Here is a 20,715-nt window from a genome sequence, read left to right as displayed (position 1 = left end):
ATCTAATTAGAATGTTTTTTTCTTAATAAAGTAATAATTATACAGATTATGTTGTAACTAAAAAATAAAGTAGAATAAAATCATAATTGGATTTATTGAGATAATGTTACATATATGGAGATGGGCTTGGCATAGGCACACTCAATAACGGGGAATCTAAATAATCCATTTCTGTAGCACTAGGTGCTGGTTCCACTTGAGTAGTAAGCTTTTGCTGTAGTGCTTCATAAACTTTATGAACTGTTTCATTGTGCTGCGTTCCTGGCTGCAAAGCTTTCATCAATGTATGTATTCTAGTCTCTGGTAATTTGGGGTGGATATACCATATTAATTTTAATAAGTGCCTAGTCACATTGTCTTTAGATAGACCTGCAAAAAAGAATTCATCAAACAAGACAGTACTGAAGTCTTCTCCTTGGAATTCATCCGGAAACTGTATTAAAAGAGCAACTAGTTGATGTAAGAAAGGGTCAGAATAGGCCAGACCATTTTTACAACTACCAAGTATGCTAAGTATCCTGAGCAATGCGCCTCTGTCTTTAGTTTTTGCTGCATGAAGTGTGTAATACATTGCTAAAACACTGCATACTACACTCTCTCTCATATAAGCTTCACAAGCATCTGGAGGTGGACCAGAGTGCTCTATCGTGGTTATAGCAGACTCTCTCTCATCTGGTGGCAGCTTATTATGCAATGCTCGGACTTGATCATCTACCATTAAAGACATTAATGCCGGTAAATATTTTGTTACCACTTGACTGTCAAGTTTAGGTTCTTTAAATTGTTGGGTGTTAATTATATCCCATGAACCTAATCCTAGCGCTAACATTCTCAACAATAGTATCAATATTGAATTATCTCTAGGCAAGCCCTCCGTGTTGATCAAGTGGTGTAGTATTTTTATAGCAGATGTTGCTAAGAAGTTTACAGCATATGGGTCACATAAGGTCATAGACAAGTCTCCTAATATTTGCTCTGTACCCTTCTTAACCCCATCTAAGAAACCTTGTAGCTCTCTCGATCTCTTAATATCTACATTTCGCTCTCTGATACATGCATCTAAACACCATGTGAATTTATGACAAGGATCTGCAGAGATTATTGGATGAACTTCTGCATCATGTAAAGTCATAAGCAGTTCAGCTCGTAATGTACAGTAATGAATATTCTTAGTCCTTAGAAACAGTGTACGCAAAAACTGTAGGACCATATCATAGAGTTTTACGCTTGTCCCAACCATATGGGCCAGCTTTTGAACAACATTTCCCTGTCTTCTTAATTTTGGAGATGATGAAAAGAATAGTTGTGACATGTTTTCATGATCAAACAAAACATTTTCTTTTTCTCTTATATATAAACTAAGCAAAGGAGAAACTTCATCACCAAACAAAGATTGGTTGTCTTGCCAAATCTGTCTTTTTACTTCTGTGTCAGTGTCATTGTATAATTCTCGGTCACGGACTAAAACTTTTAAATATTTGTCGTCAATATGCGTTATATTTTTTAAAATGCTCATAATGACAGGCCTCAAGGCTTTAATTTTGATAATCGGAAAACTTTTGGCCAGCAGTTCTTTAAGCTTTTTTTCGTTACCTTTACCATCTTTTTTCCCGAGTTTATTTATATGCTCTATCATCTTTTCTCTTAATTCCTCCAGCACAGAAGTATGAAAATCTAAGCGACGAACTCCATGTAGGTCAAGAAGAGGTAACATTGGTCTAAGAGATGGTAATAAAATACCATTTTCCAATTGAAACTCTTCTATAGCTTTCAGGGGATCAGTACAACTGGTGAGTGCGTCTCTCAAGAAATTCTGTCCAGGCACGCTGACATCATCTAAACCAGTGCCGAGAAATTTGTTAGACGAAGCCATATTGGTATGAAAATATATCATGTAACAGTACACTGTAATATAATTCCTTTATCTTACAATAAATATTATACTATTATATCATTCTAACGCAATAACTGTAAATAGGTAAGATATAAACTTAAAAATATTTTAACAAAATTTGTATGTTTACAGTTTACTCCACAGTCCACATCACAAGGCAGAAGGCTGACACTTAGCAACTATAAAATAATATGTAGAAATCAGATGCCGCAAGTGACAATTGACAGTTGAATCCGACTTGGCTTTTGTTCGGTAGTGATGTGACTAGGTATCGATGCACTGAAGTGCTTGGTTTTTTCGCATGAGTTCTATGGATCCTGTGGTTGTCTGGAAGATATCGCTCGAAAGCGATCAGGCCAACAGTTGCTCTTCTTTTCATTTAACTATGATCACTTATTATATTGTAATGTAACAAAGTGTTAATAAATAAAATGAATAAATAAATATCTTTTACTTCTTGTTTGTCATATTCTCACGGAACTATTACTCTTTTTTCTGTGTTTTATAACTGGACCTGTTATTTCAGCAGATCCTAGGTAGTGACTTAATGGTGAAGATAACTGTCAAATAGTTTCTTGTAGGGCGCCAAATGTTTGTTCCACTTCAGCGATTTTTTTAAAGAAATGTAATCTAAATCAGTACCAACACTGTTTTCTTGGAACAGCGTAAAAGGTCAAGGCAATTCTGCACGAGCTGAACGTTTAAAAAAAAGAAATGTTAACTATTCCCTCATACCCAGCACTGTGACAGAAACTGATGAATCTATAGTTGGAAACAACACAGCTGTGACTAATGATGGAACTGACCAAGGCTATGCTCATTAGATTGAAATTTTAAAATATCAGTGATGAAAAAAGTGACAGGTAAGTTCATTCTACAGGATTCAGTGTTATCAATCAACGCAAACATCAACTTTTTGCAAAATATTTATTCTTAATTTTTTTTTGTTGGAACAGTCTTACAGCGCCCTCTACTGGAAAAGTTTCTAGTGGCTTTCCCAATTGCCTCAATTTGCCGGAAATCGAGAAAAACCGTTTTTTACCCTTCCTCCCTCACCCCAACCCCTTCCCGACATCAGATGGGTTTCATCCTACTACGATTTTTTTTCACTTTTTATTATTTTTAAAGGCTTCTACCCTGGTATAACAGTAGAAACATATCACACATCACAGCATTTTAAGTAACTATAATCTGAGCTACTCTGTAGATTATAGCACCTATAATCTACAGAGTACACTACAGACTACAGGCTACTGAATCGCGCTGTAGTTTTTACTTTCTGTACATACTTAGATACTTGTACGATTTGTGAAATTGTATTTTATGTTTATTTACAAGACGTATTATTATATTTTTTTTGTCGAGTGTTATAACAATTTAAATATTAAACTTATTTTACTTAATTTTTACACTTTGTAGATTTTCTTGAATTATTAAGATACTACCGGTGAGGACTTCGGCACTCGGCAGATCGTGAAAATATAATGTCTGAGAAACAAAAAACGTGAGTATTTACTTTTAGTAAGGAAGATATTCAGACATATTATTATTAAGAAAACTTAGTAAAATATCCATATTAAATTTTAACTGTGTCATCATGTTAACTTTTCAGGCTATTTTGTGGAGATGTCAATGGAAATTTTAATGCACTATTTTCCCGCGTTGAAACAATTGTCAAGAAATCAGGTCCATTCGATGTTCTATTATGTGTTGGAAATTTTTTCGGTAACGATAATTCACAGTTAGATGCTTACCGTATGAGGACAAGGAAAGGTATTTAATTATTTGTGCAATAATAGCATGATGTATTACACAGTTACTAACGTATTGTAGTTACTCTTTAATTTTCTGTAAAAGGTAGTCTATATTTACCATTTAAAGTATGATTTAAGATTTAATTTCCAGTTAAAGTGATAGTGGAAAGTCACTAAGACAGGGAGGCACACAAGTGTGAACATTTTGCCCAAATACACTGGGTCTAGGCATGCATTGTGAGATTTTATTTTTTCAGTTCCTGTTACAACCTACGTTTTTGGCCCAAGTGATAGTAACCATGTCAAGTATTATTGTGAAGAAGGATCTGAAATTGTCCCAAATGTTATTTACATGGGTATGCATAAATAATATTTAATTATTCATATTTAAATTAGATAGAAATGTAGACTGAAATAAGGTAATAAATCTATAAACAATATTTGTATTGTGTTGATTAATTAAATAAATATGTGAATTTGTTTACATTGTCCAAATCATATAATTTGTAGGTACTTTGACATATTAAAAACTCAATAAAATATTACTAAATAAACAATTATTTTTCATATTATAGGAAGAAGAGGCATATTTACCACAAGTTCGGAAGTTAAGATTGCCTATCTAACAGGCCTGTCTAGACGAGAATTAGGAAAGGAGATCCCATCATGTACATTTGAGCCGAGTGATTGCAGTGCAGTGAGAGATGCATGTTATAGAGGGCAAAGTGAATATAGAGGTGTAGACATACTTATTACCACTTTATGGCCCACTGGCGTACAACAGGATGAATGCCAGAAGGTATTTATTAGTTTGATTTGAGAGCATATTTTTACTTTATTTCTTTATTCATTTTAATACTGTTTCATGAAAATTTGTAAAGTTATTTTTCATTAACATTTATTTTAACAATTTTTAAGGCAGAAGTGAGTGAAGATAAATTATCAAATTTAATAGCATGGCTTTCGATACATCTTAAACCAAGATATCATTTAGTGCCAACAACAAACAAGTTTTATGAGAGACAACCTTATAGGTGAGTGTACTAGAAAATTTATGATGTTAATCATTTGTGTTTCTTGTTACATAACTTTGTAAAAAAGGTTTCTGTGTTAGAACTGCATTATGTTTATGAATAGTGTAGTTCATTCCAAGTTGTGCCACAGAAATGTGTCACTAAAATAAACTTTAAATTGCATATTAATTATTGAGCGGTGTGACTACTCAGCAAGGGCTTATACTTTCTTTGTGAATAATTAACACAAGCATACCTATAGAAATGTCTACTTTCTACACTTTAGTCTAGCCTGACCTAGAATCTAGTTTAGATTGTTAGTAAAATTAAGTATAAATCATTAAACGAAACCCGTAATGTAACAGTGTCTCAGTACTGAGTTATTTTAAAAATTATAAATTTACATTTATTTTTTGATATATTTATATATATAATATTGAATTATAATTGATTAAAGCTTGGTAATTTGAAATAAATATGACTAGGCTTATTTTAGTTTTTTAAAAATTTTAGAAATCAAGGAATCCATCAAGACTATAAAGAATGTGCGACAAGGTTCATAGCATTAGCCCCAGTAGGAAGCAAAGCTAAGGAGAAATGGATTTATGCGTGCAGTTTACAACCGATTGCTAAAATGAGGATGACTGATTTATTGCAAAGTACCACAGATGAGACAGAGTGTCCGTTTGATCCTGACTTGTTGAAGCAACACCAGCCGGGGAAAGTTGTTAAGGTAAAGTAAATTTAAAGTACACTGTATGGACTTCCTTTGAAACCTCTGGGTCAATTGTGGGTCGGCTACTGCTTTGAAACGAAAATTTACTTGCATATAAATATTTATAAAATAAAAATCTCTTTACGGTGGTCTTTGAGTTTTAACTGGAATTAGAGTGGTTATATTTATTTATTTCGTACTGCGTACTGCTTAAATTATATAAAACAAAACAATTATATATACTAAACATGAAGTACATACTACAATCAAAACCGTTTACCACAACATTGTTGCAACAATATACCGGTTATTTTGACCAAAATCAAACGTCCCGGCTGAATTCCATTGTATTAGGTACTTAATAACAACGTCATCGGCTGTTACGACTATCGGTTTTTACAACCAATTATAAGTAGTCCCTTCATTGTCATTATAATATATTTAAATACAAACATTTGCAAAAGGAAAACAATAATCAAAATATTTCAATACACTTAACTAAGTAGTACTTATGTATCTATCTATATGGGGTGTGTGATTTACATTGATTTGTTTTAAGCGCATATATGTATTATAGATATATTAAAATGTGCCTTATATGTATGTATTGTATGTAAAATTAACTGGTATATTTTATGCTATTTACATACATAACTTCATATACACCCTCATTTTTGTTTGTTTTTTTTTCATAATTACTGGTAATTATAACCATTTAATACAATTTACTAGGTATCCGGTAATGGACAGTTCTTCTTCAACATGGACGCTTCAGAAGACGATCACGGGAAGAGAAAGAGGTCAGGTGGAGATAATGCAGAGAGGAAACGGAGGGACATTGATCCAGGTATAAAATTTTAATTCAATTTTTTTGAGAAAAATAAAAAAAATTTTTTTTTTAATAATCGTTCTATAATTAAGGTATCAAATATTTGTGTCTGTCTTATCTAGACTCATGCTGGTTCTGTTTGTCGTCTCCGTCGGTGGAGAAGCACTTGGTGATCTGCGTGGGCAGGCACTGCTACCTGGCCCTGCCCAAAGGCCCACTCACGCCCTTCCACGTGCTGATCCTGCCGATTGCCCATCATCAGTCAGTGACCAAGGTGGGTTTCACAGATTCTACTCGCTAGTAAAAAAATTGTTATTTTTCGTCAACGATAAAAATTTTTTTTACGCTAAATAAATGAAGAAATAAAAAGCCTTAATCGTCAAATGCCATTTTCTGTTGTTCACATGTAATTCTATTCATTTTCTAAGTTTTAATTTTAAACGAAACGTATAATACGTGTTTATTATTTTTTTCTGAAGTTTATCAGGATTATTTTTTTTGTAGCTAAATATTTTAATAAAAGTGTATCAAAACTGTGCTTTATGTTTTTTTGTCTTTTGTGTGTAATTGTTTGAATATTGTTTAGTGATTAGCTGTAGAAATATTTTAATAAAATAAATGATCGTAATCGTAGTTTTTTTCAAAGATTCGAGCGCTATGCACATATTGTAACTTAACAGTGGCAAGTCGTAAAACTTTACGTTTTACTTTGCATTTTGTCTTTTTCGTGGGTCCGCGATATGAAAATTGAGATACGATCTAAGGGAACAAATTAAAACTTTTTTAAGTGGCATGAGTCATACAAGAACTGCAAAAGGCAAAAGTACCTGAGCAAGCGTACATTAATACAGACAGTGATTTCCAATTGTACTATGATTTAGATTATTTTATAGTTTTGAGTTTTTTACGGCGGCTTTTTCTCTCGGCCAACACCCTCTGTCTTCTTTGCCGATGAGTAGGGATGCCAACAGTTTCGAATTTAATGACGTGGAATAAGTGATACCATGATGATCTTATGTTCCAAAATAAACGTATATTATTTTCATTTTTTAAGTAAATAATATACATTAAGTATAGTTTTGGAACACCACATAGAAATGTTATTATTTTCCAGTCACCAGAGGAAGTTGTCAAGGAAATTAAGCAGTTCAAAGATACGCTTAAGAAATTCTACGGATGCATGAACAATGTGGGCGTGTTCTTTGAAAGGAATTACAAAACGTCACACATGCAGATTCAGTGTGTGCCTCTGCCTAAACGATGCGAATCGCAAATACTTGAGGTGTTTCAGGTAAAATTATTTTTCATTTTCGAAATTTTTTCGTGAAATTTTAGATTTTTTTCGTATAACACTAGCAGACTCGGCTAAGCAATGCTGTGCCTAAGGTTTTTGTTATATTACATAGTAGTAAAATATTCAAGGGAGACGGTAGGAGAATTTATGTGAAACGTTGGTACTTTTAACACAGCGCCATCTGTTAGAATTGTATCAAAATATTTGCAATATTTGCAAATATTGCCGGTATAAATTGAGATAAGAAGCTATCCTATCTTTTAAGTTATATCAAACTGCACACGGTGTGCAAATTTGATTGATATTGGTTCTATAGTTTAGGAGTCCATAGCGGACAAACAACGTGACACGTAATTTATATATATTAAGATTTTCACTGCGTTTTATAAAAAAATAGTACTATTAATCGTCAATTTAATGAAGATTTTTCTATTAAAAAAAGCTTCTAGTAGATTTGGGTTAGAAGTAGTAGTTACAGTTTATAAATATAAATATACATTTATAAAAAAAATATTGAGACCAGCTTTTGTAGTTGCGTGCGAGTGTCTGACAGTGAAATTTTTTGTTTATATATATTATGAGCCTATTGTTCTAATGGTTTAACTAGCTTTTCCTTTTTCTCTTGAATGTAGCTCCGGCTATGGCTATATAGCGCCGTTCAAGTATTAACAGTATTTATACAGGAAACTATTACATACCCTAAAATATTATTATCATTAAAGACTACCCTCATATTCATAAAAACTAAATCCATATTATTGCACTTTATATTAAAAGTAATTGGTCGTCCCTTTCTGTCAAATTGGGTTAATGTAGCGATAAAAAGAGACAGATGATTACCTTAGTTTTAACTATGTAAACTTTTTTTATGTTAAGAGGGTATTACTCTACCTTCATTGGCATCGTAACTATTTCAATTTATAAATGTTGTTTTGAATAAAAAATTGCTTACATTTTTTATTTTTTAATATTAGATATTTTTAATAATCTTATTTTCGGAAATTTCAATTTATTATCTTAAATAATAATGAAAGTCATGATCAAGCTGTTTTAAATAAATGGATTTTAGGATGAGGCAGGCATAAATCGCATAGAACTGGAAGTTCTTCCGCCGTATACGGAGATATCTCAAGTGGCGCTGCCCGGAAGTCCCTACTTCCATGCAGAGCTTCCTTCCGGCGAACACGTGTATGCCAAACCGAAGCAACACTTCCCGTTGCAGTTTGGAAGGTAATTTGGATTAAAAAATATTTTACACACGTCTTAAATACAATTTTTTTAATTATTTGAAAATAACTAAAAATCCGATTGTTATTTTTAACCATTATGGAATCCACACACAAAAATTTAATCATCTGTCCAGTCACGTTCATTATAATTAATTATATATATATATGTTTATGTAATATACAATGATAGTACTTTAAAGGATTGAAATAACTAAAATAATATTTACTTTTACAAATGCATGGCTAAACTCGAAAACGAACTATTTCCTGAGATGAAATACACTTGGTGTAACTTAAGAAATATATTAAATAAAAAAATGAAATTGATTTAAAAAATGATTATATTTTTTATTTATCCGACTGATTATTATAGGGACGTGCTATCAAGCCCGCCTCTATTGAACTGTGAGGATAAAGCAGACTGGCGTCAATGTCTTCTAAGTAGAGAGGAAGAAGACTCTCTTGTGGCCTCCTTCAGGGAGAAGTTCAGACCATTTGACTTCACGGCAGATGAGGATAGCGATAGTGACTAAATTAGGATTTGAATTTGTCTGTACATATCTGAATTTTATAATGAATTAGGAGATTATTGTTTTACCTAATTATATTGCAACCGTGATTTGGTTGAATTAAAATAATTTGAGTTTAACCTTTACCAAGAAAACAATTCTCAAACTCATTGTATATATAACTGATTAAAACTGATTAAAATTCATAAATGTGTTTTTCTTTTAATGCCTTAAACGCATAAAGGTCAATCCTTTTCCGAGTTAATATGTGGTCTTTGAATTAAGACATATGGTCATACTTTCTAAGGCCAAATATGAAACGTATGCAGAAGTTCTGCAGGCGTTCGATCTTGTTTAGTTACTCTTAATTCATATCAGAGGTGCCTCGCGCATAATCGAAACTAGGAAGCAAAAGAGAGTGCGCGTAGTTAGCTACAGAATCGTATAATACTTTGTAATTGTATTGTATGTAATTTAGTACTATGTAATTTCTACAAATCGGTATAATACTTTGTAATTTATTACATATAGGTCAATTATCTTATGTTATCTTCAAATTTACTATATGTATATATCGAAACAAATATCAATTGTAATAATTGTACGTACCTAATGTATGTATCTAAGTATTTGGTTACATCATCAAGCATTATTTTGTTATGTAGTAGAGTACGAAACTGAATTTAGCCAAGTGTGAACAGTCTGACTTTCATGAATATACTATTATTACTTTACTAATGAATAACTTGTAAGCTTAACCAACAGATTAGAGTAAAAAACCGCCTTCGCCGGTGAAGGCGAGGACCTTTACTTCGTACTTCCCTCACTCCAGTGAGCTTCCGTCCCGCCCTTCAGGCGATTGACCCTCTCTCGACGGGCCAAGCCGAGGTTCGAGTCTCACAGGAGACGCCCTTGCGCGAGTCGCGGGAAACTAAGCTAAACTAAAACAGCCCGTGCTGAGCTAAGGCCCCAAGGCCAACAGCGAGATTCCTTAAAAAAAAGGTAAAATGCGCAGGAGTGTAAGAGGGGCACTAATATTGTTATTACTTTCCTTTTCTTTCCTAATATAATTTTGTCCTCTTAATATTTAAAATCTTACCTTACCAAAAATTTAAGTTAGTATTGTATCACTAAGAAAGTTATACACCAGTACGTGACTTTGTCCACGTAATATTTCATCGTCGTTAAAAATATTTAACAATCACTCAGTATGTGTGTTTTATTTACATTTTGATCTTATTTAATTAGTACTTTTTGTGGGAATTCTGAGGAAACCTGTGTTAAGAGTAGGTAGTAACAATTAAATACGTCAGGCACAGAAGGCTGATCTTCATGACATAAAAACAACAATGAATATAAGGCTCAAAAAGAGATGTGGCGCCTTTGTGAATCACTTAACGAAGGTGAAATGAAAAACAAAATTCAATTAAATGAATTTATTTTCGTCACATCATACTGCCTAATGACCCATTTGTTATAAAAAACATATTTTAACAACATGACCAACTAACTTACAGCGTACGAGTATATAACAAAATACTAAAATGATATGGTACATTGTCTAGAAATGATAAGGAGTAAATTTGCCAGTCAGATGGGGCGACTTCGTTGTGTTGAGACGGAATGAGTCTCTATTTTGATTCCAGCTAATTGTTATAATCAATTCGCTTTATTGAAAGGAGAGTATGCAAGCGTATGATATGCGAGAAAATATTTGACAAGTTTTATGACTGGTAATTTTAAAGCATGATTATAACAATTAAACCACAGTCGCTTACGAAATTATTTCAGTCGATAATAAGTAACAGTAAACTAATACTAAAACTACACAATGTATAACTTCGTTTGACTAGCAAAATTATTTGTGCCTAGATATATAAAATAGATTTTAATTAAAAATAGGGCAGTCTTCATTGGAATTAACTTAAATGAATCCGTGTAAGGTCCAATACAAAATGTCACCAACATTCATAAACTATGCCTACTCGATACATTAACTTTCTGCCGTATTTACCAAAAACTAAAGGTATTGTCTTGTTACTTTTTATTGAGGAGCAAGGGCGTCGCTAAAGAAGTTTTTTGAAATTCTTATACATATTGAGTTTGTGTACCGCGCGATCCTAAATCAACATCAGCGTATACCATAACATAACCTAAACCAGTATCTACAGATATCGAGAGAACCACCAAATTGTATACAACATACTGGAGGTTACTAGGGAACTGAACCATATAGCGACGCCCCTGCCGAGGATTGTCCGATACTTATGATATATAACATTACCCGAGGAATATATTAATTAGGAAGGTCTGCCAGCTGTCAATTGTCACCTACAAATGTTCCGTGACGTAATGACTATGTATATTGGTCGTATTTAATGTCAGCCATTTAGAAAATGAATACCAGAGTGCTTAGACAAGGGGGTATAGATGCCTTAAGAGTAGTGTATGTAGAAAGTAGAAAACTTAATTTGTGTGAAAATTTATCATTTTTAAATTTTCACTTCATCATCAAATCATTTTTATATTTTCACTATTCACCTTACATTATAGGCATCATGACTAAGCCCCCGGACCCACGAGTTTCATAATAACGTGTAAAACGGTTGTTCATACAAATTTTACCACAAATATTTTTAGAACATTTACCTGTCAAATTTGTGGTGGGATTGTAATATGGATGAACTGGTTGATGTAATAGCAGTAGCAAATATTTTGAATAGTATAAGTTTATTTTTTTTAATCAAGAAGTGACTCATTTATCAAACAGTTATCTGTTCACAAGTATATCGCTTAGACAAGTTTATTTTCTAACACGAAATACATGAACAACGTTGCAAAACTTGTCTACGCCTAATTATGATAGATATCAAATTTGACACATCTCTTTAATCTACGACTAGTAGCAATTCCGATTAGATATAGAACCGGAGTGAATCGAAAAGTATAGTTCGTTTTTAATGAAAACTCAGGTTTCCATAAAATTTACAATAATCAAACAAGTCATACTTTATATGGATATAACTTTTCATTACATTGTAACTAGTTTTAAGACTTTGGTCAATAAGGCATTAAGTTTAAAATATATATTTACTTTTAATTATTGTTCTTCTTAGTTATAATATTCGATACTCGTCAATACATTTAATACAACAGTTATTTACACGGCTTAAGAGCCCCAAGCTGATAGTTTTAATTAACACAAGCGAGTGAAACAGAGCTGTCAAATACTTGAAAAACAACAAAATACATTACAATACATGTTTTGTCTCTATTTAACGTATTATTCATAGTGACAATGCATATAACTGAACGCGACAAATCATTTGATCATGACCATAGAGCTAAAGACCCACTCATTTGTTAGGTTAGAGATGACGTAAAAGCTCTGTTGAACTCGTAGTCGAAATTACGAATAAATTTTATTACATTCATAATATTCATAAACTTTGAATATCCCAAAGAGTACATAGTACAAAACTGTTTATTGTGTTATATGGCACTAGTTATTGGCTAAACCTATCTATCTACACGACATATGTACAGATTATTTGGCAACATTGCGGGGTTCCAAGCGAATATTTTTAAAATACTTCTTATAATCAGTAGGCCGGGGTATTTTAATTTCACAGTTCCATTGTCGCTTAGGTCATGCCATATTCTTAGCACGCCTGCCATATTATTTTTAGTTAACGTAAACGAAAAGTTACAATGAATTTTCGTAAGAAAAACTGCAGCGAGTTTTGGGATAACACGTAAGAGTAGAAGAGTAGAAGTTCGAATATACGTCTAGTTAGATCTAACAAAAATTGTCAAGATATTTGAATACTCGACAAAACTCGAAACATTTGCGCTGAGAGCCTTTTAAGTCAAAATGCCGAAAGTACCACGACCATGAGTAAAATTACCATGACTTCTTTACAATTGTAATAGCATTTTATTAAATTATTTTAGTGGTTTAAAAGTGTATTTTACATTTCATACAGTAAAGTACTTAAAATACTGACTTAGTACTTTTTAAGTATTTTATAGAGTTTTGCACACCCTATTTCGGATTTTACAATTTAACGATCCTTGTATTAATTAGTTTTAATTCCTCACTCTTTTAATCCAGGCCATAAAACTTTCTCAATAACTCACTTGTACTCTTGGGAGACTACCTTGAGATTTTAGTTTTTAGTAGTTAATTTAGTCCCCCTTATGGGCCCTCAGACATTGATTTGAAAGGCTTCCCTGGAGACCTTGGAGTCGTGCCCGTGTCGCTTGCGTCTGTCCCGGGGGTGACCCTCGCACTCCGTGTCGTCTGAGAACCGGGACGGAGGGTGGATGTGATCGTTGAATGACGGGTAGTTCGAGATACTGGAACATTTTAATTTCGATAGAATACGGCTTTGCTGTGAAACAAAAAAATGGACGCATAAGAAGTGGTGAAATCTACTGTACTGTGTAGATGGTAGGGTAACACAGCATTAAAAATCTTTTTTTTAAAGGATGCCCCGATAAAACCGCCACGGTTCGAAAGTACGGCAAAGCGAGCTCTCGCAATAAGCCAGTTTAGTTGAGAAATCTTATTTTTATCTGTTTAGCACGTATAATATACACGTTATACTACGTAATAACGTTCTAAGAAAAACCTATAGATATTTTTCATTCACACGAGATAACAACTGTACCATAATTTCTACTAAGTATTATTTATGGCAAAGTAGATGGAGTTAACATGGCAACAGTCAATTGGTTTTAATATCAAACAGTTATCAACTTCATGTCAACTTGACATACGGGCTCTGGGAGCTTAGTCAAGGTGTCTTAACTCTTAACAGTAATGTATGTAGGAGGTCGAAAACTAAATTTGTATGAATATGACAGTTCTTGTCAACAAATTTTCACACAAATGTAGTTTTGGATTATGTGACTACATAAACTACATCTTCACTAAGCCCCTTGCTGACAATAGGCTATTCGACAGTTGTGATCAATGATTGTTATATTGACAGTTCTGACTCTGATCTGACTAAAAAGAGTTACGGAAAAAAATAACTTGCAAATATTCATCACAATTCCATAAAAAAGACATCGATTTTATATGTCAGTCACGTGACACGAATTAGTTTTAATTCCTCCGTCGGTCACAGATTAGTCAAATCGACAATGACATACCATGTCTTTAATAACATATCTTTGTCTAATCTAATCCTAATGTAATGGAGTATAATTTTGTGACTGATGTTGTTTTTAATAAAAATATAATATATATGACTTTGTAAATAATAATAATTACACGTACAAAACGATTATTAACGTGTTTACAAGCATTGTCAAAGGAAAATTGAAAACGCGACGCTATCTCGGCCAGAGAAAAGTCTTGGCGTGTCGTTGTAATGAATATTTTTTGTAAAATTTTCTTGTCATATAGCCTGTTGATAAACAGCAGTCGAACAAGTCAAGTAATAAATTTGGATTTAAATTCGGCAGAAAATTGTCTAGAATTGACAGTTTCTATAAGTTCAAATGAGAAATGATTTATATACATTATTCTAGTATCTATGCATGCGTGTGTGGTGTTGTTAATATAAACTGTGCTGTGTAAATACTTAGGGTATGGTGGTAAAAGGGACAAAACTACTTATATAAAGTATGTTAATTATCTTTGTGTTTCTATTTTCAGTACTTCAATGTCAGAACGGTTTGACACTACTGATGCTTTAGACAAGCACTCTGTAACTTACAATAGCAAAGAGGTTTTATGTTTTAATAAAGCCAAGTTAACAAAGGAATTTCCAACACGCTGTAGCACGGATGCTACCTCGGAATCGTGATTCTCAACTCTATGGTAAGTGACTGAGTACCAGTGCAGCATCTGTCTCAATAATGTTTAATATGAAATTCGAAAATATTATGCGATAAAAGTGCAATATCTAAATGACGTCACTAAAGGGTAACCGAACTAAATGGTGCTATAATATGAAATTCGAAAATATTTTGGGATAAAAGTGCAATATCTAAATGACGTCACTAAAGGGTAACCGAACTAAATGGTGCTATAATATGAAATTCGAAAATATTTTGGGATAAAAGTGCAATATCTAAATGACGTCACTAAAGGGTAACCGAACTAAATGGTGCTATAATATGAAATTCGAAAATATTTTGGGATAAAAGTGCAATATCTAAATGACGTCACTAAAGGGTAACCGAACTAAATGGTGCTATAATATGAAATTCGAAAATATTTTGGGATAAAAGTGCAATATCTAAATGACGTCACTAAAGGGTAACCGAACTAAATGGTGCTATAATATGAAATTCGAAAATATTTTGGGATAAAAGTGCAATATCTAAATGACGTCACTAAAGGGTAACCGAACTAAATGGTGCTATAATATGAAATTCGAAAATATTTTGGGATAAAAGTGCAATATCTAAATGACGTCACTAAAGGGTAACCGAACTAAATGGTGCTATAATATGAAATGATAAACGAACATCATGTGTCGGTGTTTTGGACAGTAACCTGAAGGTGGTCTCGTCGTTGTGGCTGCTGTAACCGCTGGAAGACCTCACGTGCCGTTTGCCAACACCAGCCTTTCCCTTTCTCGACGGGAACGCCTTCCGGACCACGCCCGCCACCGAGTTCTCCGATGATGATGATGACTCTTCACGCTCTACTGTCGGATCTGTATTTTGATTGAATATATGCAGTTGTTAAATTGCTTATATTTTTTAATGAAAATTCGTTTACAAATTAATTATTATTACCATTTAAAAACGCCATTAAAAACTCACGATAGGGTAGTTTGATTACACAGTTATGATTGTTAATTCTGAAGGATGATTGTAAAATTGTAATAAACGAGTATTTAAAAGTGTAATTAATTTACTGTTTTAGTAAATGAATTTTTATTTAAACAATACCATAAGAACTATATATAGATATAGGCTTGTTAATAGCTATTAAAGGAAAAATCATAATAATATGAGGAAATATAAATAATATGGTATTAATCCCTTTCATAAGCTCAACCAATTTGGAGCCTTTAGGGTGAGATTTCGGCTTAGCCTACGAATCTCAAACAAAACCTTTCAAAAAAGTTTTAATTGCAGACTTGTAAGTTCCAAATCCTTTTTAATCACCTTTGTATCGACATATTTTTTAAACTTTAATTATAGGTTCACGATAGTATAGTTCATATTTCTGGTACATTATAAAACTTATATTTTTTTTACAGAACAGACGGCTAATGGGCTCCTAATGTGACGCGATACCCGCCGCCTCTGGACACTCTTAATAACATAGGGCTCGCAAGTGCGTTAACGATCTTTTTAAGTCATTATTATAGTATAATAAAGTGCAGCACCTTTTTTATGTTACAGGAGGTAAATAGGCCAGAGGCTCACCTCATGTTAAGTGTCCATGGACACGCTTAATTTCAAAGGTCTTGCGAGTGCGTTGGCGGCCTTTAACAGATGAATACTATTATTAAAGCGTTTTTAATTAATTATGTATCGTGTGTCGCTTCGCTTCGCAAGATTCATTTCGGTTTGCAGAGCCTATCGGAGTACGTTTATATAAGTTGTTGATTGTTACTAATGGCGAACATAAGTGTTAAAGAATGCGGAACAAATTAGCCCCTATCCGCCCCTATCCGCCCCTATCCGCCCCCTATCCGCCCCTATTCGGCCTACGTATGAAAGTACAATACATGTGGGTGGCGGCGCTGGCCTGAGCGGCGCGGCTCGTTCGCTGTCCGAGTGAGGGGCGCTCGCGTCGTCGCTGACGTCATCCTCGTACTCTGTAATGGGCAGGTGCAGCGTTAGTATCTTCTTCACCTCCGAATCCGTCGATCCCAAGTTGTCCGACTCTGCAAACGCAACAAACCGATCAGCACCGCTTCGAGGACCCACGGCCGTGATAAGATGTGATGGTAGCGATGATGGAAGCGATGGAGGAACTAGTAATGGACTAAATTTGGTACTTGTGCATGCTTACCTTAATAAATTACAAGACAATACGCTCCCAGGTTGCATAAAAGGCGATCAGTTTGTCAAATTCAAATAGAAACGGGTTATAAACTATAAATAGTGCGGTCTACGTAAAATAATTCACCAAACTACAAATAGATAAGCTTTGCAAACTGGGATTTTTGTTTCTCGTACCTTGGCTCTCAGATAGCGGGTCGCGGAGTCTGTTTCCTTTTCTTCTCACTTTTGTGTATTCTGGTTCTTTTCCCTGGAAGTAATATTTTATGATAAGATTTTTATCTGGCTGTTTCACTTCGAGTGGAAAGTATGACCATCTTAGAAAGACGACAGCTAGGAGCTAAGTAAGAGCTAAGTAAATGGCGCCTTCATTTATTAAGTTGAATCACATGATCACTTTGAATAGTTAACTCTAACGCCTGTTTGGAATCGCGACACACAAGGTGAAAGGCAAGATCGGGCAAATTTTTTTTGATCGTCTTAATTGCTTATATAAGTTACAGTTAAATTAAATAGCTGGAGCAAATTATTTTTAATTCCATGCTTGCTTATCTTCTAGGTAATCTGAAAATTAATAATAAGCTAACCTAGAGAGCCTGTGTTTTATAATTTTCTTAAATTTAATTTTTGACAAATTTACCACATCACTTGGTTATTATTGAAGCGTACAATTTGACCTATGAATGATTTATTAACTTTATGGAGCCTAGTTGTGGGAACGAGTTTGTTCTTACTTCTAGTGTTATAAGTATGACTGTCACATTTTTTTTCCGCACAAGTGTATGTTTTTATAGGTATATAAAAAGTTATAAAATTTTATAGTTATATCTCATACATAGACTTATCCCAACATTATCATACGGCAGTGGGGGGCCGTTCAAGTATTACGTAAGCAGATTGACTGCAATTTTTCTCCTCCCCTCTTGTCAGCAAAAGTAAGCAAAGCTCTCAAAAATGATATAAACATATAAAATACATAAACTTATCATTTATTTGTAGGATTCCTCAAAAATGCATTTCTTTTTAAGCATATACTTACAATATGTGGGTATCATGTTTAAAAAAGTAAATAATTACTGTTGACGTAATCACCTAATAAGAAATCAAAGATAATGTATAAATATCTTGTATCTATGTAGTTTTTAAGGTGTTATTGTTACTAATCATTTATATAATATATATTACTAATGATTGGATGGACTGAATCGGTCGTACAAACTAAGATTATTGAAACACACAATATAAAAATGTAGACTGTAGATTAAAAGAGTTTGCGACGATTTCACGGATAAATTTATATTATAATAATCAAGTCTACATGACTTTTTATATATAATTGAACTCGAACTAAACGGTTGGAGCAATTGTGATGATGATTCTATGTTTGATAGAGTGGTTCGAGAATGGTTTAAATTTACAATTAGGTGTTTTTTTCGATTTCAATCCAGACTATAAAATAATTTGTTTATGGATTTTTGATGAATTAATGATTATTTATGATTTATAATCCTTCACCATACTTTTCAAAGCCGTATTTTAAACATATTACTCTAACGTACGTACATTTTTAATACTGTCAATTAACTATTAACACTGGATGATCAATAGTTAATTGATATTTACCTTATATTTATCATTCTTTTTAACATCATGGTAGACAAAGGAGCCCCTCACAGAGTGGTAAGGGCCGCTGTAAACGTTTCCACTGTAGCTGCTCTCGCTATACGCACTCGGTTTGGTCAACTGGAACGTTGCGTATGGGCAGATGTCTTCAATGTATTCTGGAATATAAATAATTTATTTATTTATTTAATTATAAGTAATCTAACAGCTACTTAAGACATAATATTATACAAAATACAAACACAATACACAAAGCCAAGCAAGCATTAAAAAGTTACATTTAAAAGAAAAACAAAAGAATAAAATTAAAAACTGCAAAATTAAAAAAGCAACAAATAATACTAAGAATTTATTAATATCTACTACTTAAAAAAAAATACTACTAAAAAAATCGGAGTCTTCCCGCTTCTCCAAGTACTTCGTCACATCTCTCGTTTTGTGGTAGAAAAGATCAATGTATCTAAATGAATCACATTTTTTTTCTTTGTAATACTTATTGAGTAGATTGATACCCGCGGAGGTACTATACCTACTGGATAATCAATAAATCAACATCAAGCCGAAATTGGGGCTGGTTGTCTTTAAACTCAGAATGTTTCTCGTCAAAAAGAAAAAGGAAGGAAGGAAGATTCTTTATATACTTTTAAAATTTACTCAAAACTAAATTAATTTGCACACAGAATTATCATTACGATACTATGCTGAAAAAATATACTACGGAATGCTCGCAGGTTGAATACAACCTGCTCCCTGCCCAATCGGACTTCTATATATGTGTGCTTAATAAGTCATTTTAGTACATTTTTCTTAGCTTTTTACTAGATAGTGTTGTAACATAACCTAAGCCGCCTTATACATTTTGCTTATTAAAAAAATTGTATCAATTTATAAAGCACTAGTTTCCGACCGGTTAGCTTCACGCGCATGAATTATTACAATTGCTACCATAAGAATCGTAGTCTTAAATAAATCACAGTTTTGATCCGTCAACAATTTAAGTAATTAATTATATATAGATATATACAGGCAGTAATACAAATTATATTATTTAAGTATACTAAAATCTAACCAAGCTAGCTAATAATACAATAAAATAATGTAATAGTAAATATTATCTAGTAGCAAACATTATATAAGTAATATATTAATAACAATAAATAAAATAGTTATAGGTAAATAATATAGAAAATAAATAAAAATAAGATGGTATTAATTTTAATTAGATAAGTAAGCGCTTGGAGATGGGCCAATGTAAAAAGTTATATTTGTAGGTAATAAAAAGGCTTTTTTATTTTATTTTATTTGTATACAGGCGGGGGACTTTTATATGGCTTACCATTTGATGCGTGCTTATAGTGATGCGTTGGGTTCGGAAGATGCGCACGCGCAGCCAAATACTGTTGGTCGCGATTGACTTTGTTCTGAAGCTGCGCGACAGACGGCGATTCGCCTGCTCCGCTCTCTGTCACTGCTGTCTCTGTACCACTCGTCTCTGCCGGACGAGGAGCTATATTATGTTTTATCTATTTATATATATAATAATATAAATTTTTGTATTATTCTACATCAGTTATTTTGCTATATAGTCATTAAAATATTTTAAGCCAATCAATGACATGAAACTTTCAGACTTTTTAGTTCATCGATGTTGTTTGCGAAAATGAACTTAGCTTTTAGTTGCTGTCACCAGCAACACTGATTTTAAGTATATGAATATATTCCCCATATAGGATATGGATTTTGCAGATTGTATGTATTTCATAATGTTGGGTACATTATTTTTTCGGGATGGTAGATACAATAAATTAGAAACAAGACGGGACTTACACTTGGCCTACTATCTACTTAAAGTTTTAAGGTGGTAAGCAGCCCTAG

The 20,715-nt window shown here is 33.1% G+C and overlaps 3 protein-coding genes across 3 annotated transcripts in view; 1 reads left to right on the top strand and 2 right to left on the bottom strand.

Annotated features, from left to right (window-relative positions):
* Positions 1–75: 75 nt before the first annotated feature.
* Positions 76–2,065, bottom strand: LOC110991728 (negative elongation factor B). The gene has a single exon (XM_022257201.2). It carries the CDS (start codon positions 1,892–1,894, stop codon positions 107–109), a length of 1,788 nt encoding a protein of 595 aa, XP_022112893.2. The 5' UTR covers positions 1,895–2,065; the 3' UTR covers positions 76–106.
* Positions 2,066–2,739: 674 nt separating this feature from the next.
* LOC110991935 (CWF19-like protein 1) lies at positions 2,740–9,424 on the top strand. Its single transcript, XM_022257537.2, has 12 exons — positions 2,740–2,757; positions 3,333–3,398; positions 3,507–3,667; positions 3,906–4,004; positions 4,224–4,447; positions 4,567–4,682; positions 5,175–5,394; positions 6,109–6,223; positions 6,328–6,479; positions 7,320–7,496; positions 8,569–8,729; positions 9,102–9,424. Exons 2-12 carry the CDS (start codon positions 3,379–3,381, stop codon positions 9,259–9,261), a joined length of 1,605 nt encoding a protein of 534 aa, XP_022113229.1. The 5' UTR covers positions 2,740–2,757; positions 3,333–3,378; the 3' UTR covers positions 9,262–9,424.
* Positions 9,425–10,658: 1,234 nt separating this feature from the next.
* LOC110992023 (Down syndrome cell adhesion molecule-like protein Dscam2) overlaps positions 10,659–20,715 on the bottom strand; it is a 126,232-nt gene continuing 116,175 nt past the window's right edge. The window contains exons 33-38 of the mRNA XM_045634651.1: positions 20,177–20,332; positions 18,841–18,998; positions 17,395–17,467; positions 16,941–17,099; positions 15,752–15,914; positions 10,659–13,596 (exon numbers count right to left, since the gene is read on the bottom strand). Of these exons, the coding sequence (XP_045490607.1) occupies positions 13,446–13,596; positions 15,752–15,914; positions 16,941–17,099; positions 17,395–17,467; positions 18,841–18,998; positions 20,177–20,332 (860 nt within the window). The 3' untranslated portion in view covers positions 10,659–13,445. The remainder of the gene's footprint in view (positions 13,597–15,751; positions 15,915–16,940; positions 17,100–17,394; positions 17,468–18,840; positions 18,999–20,176; positions 20,333–20,715) is intronic.

The sequence above is a fragment of the Pieris rapae genome, chromosome 3, assembly GCF_905147795.1.
Source record: "Pieris rapae chromosome 3, ilPieRapa1.1, whole genome shotgun sequence".
Lineage (NCBI taxonomy): Eukaryota > Metazoa > Arthropoda > Insecta > Lepidoptera > Pieridae > Pieris > Pieris rapae.
The sequence above is the reverse complement of the archived record's forward strand: the minus strand, read 5'-3'. Positions and strand labels throughout refer to the sequence as shown.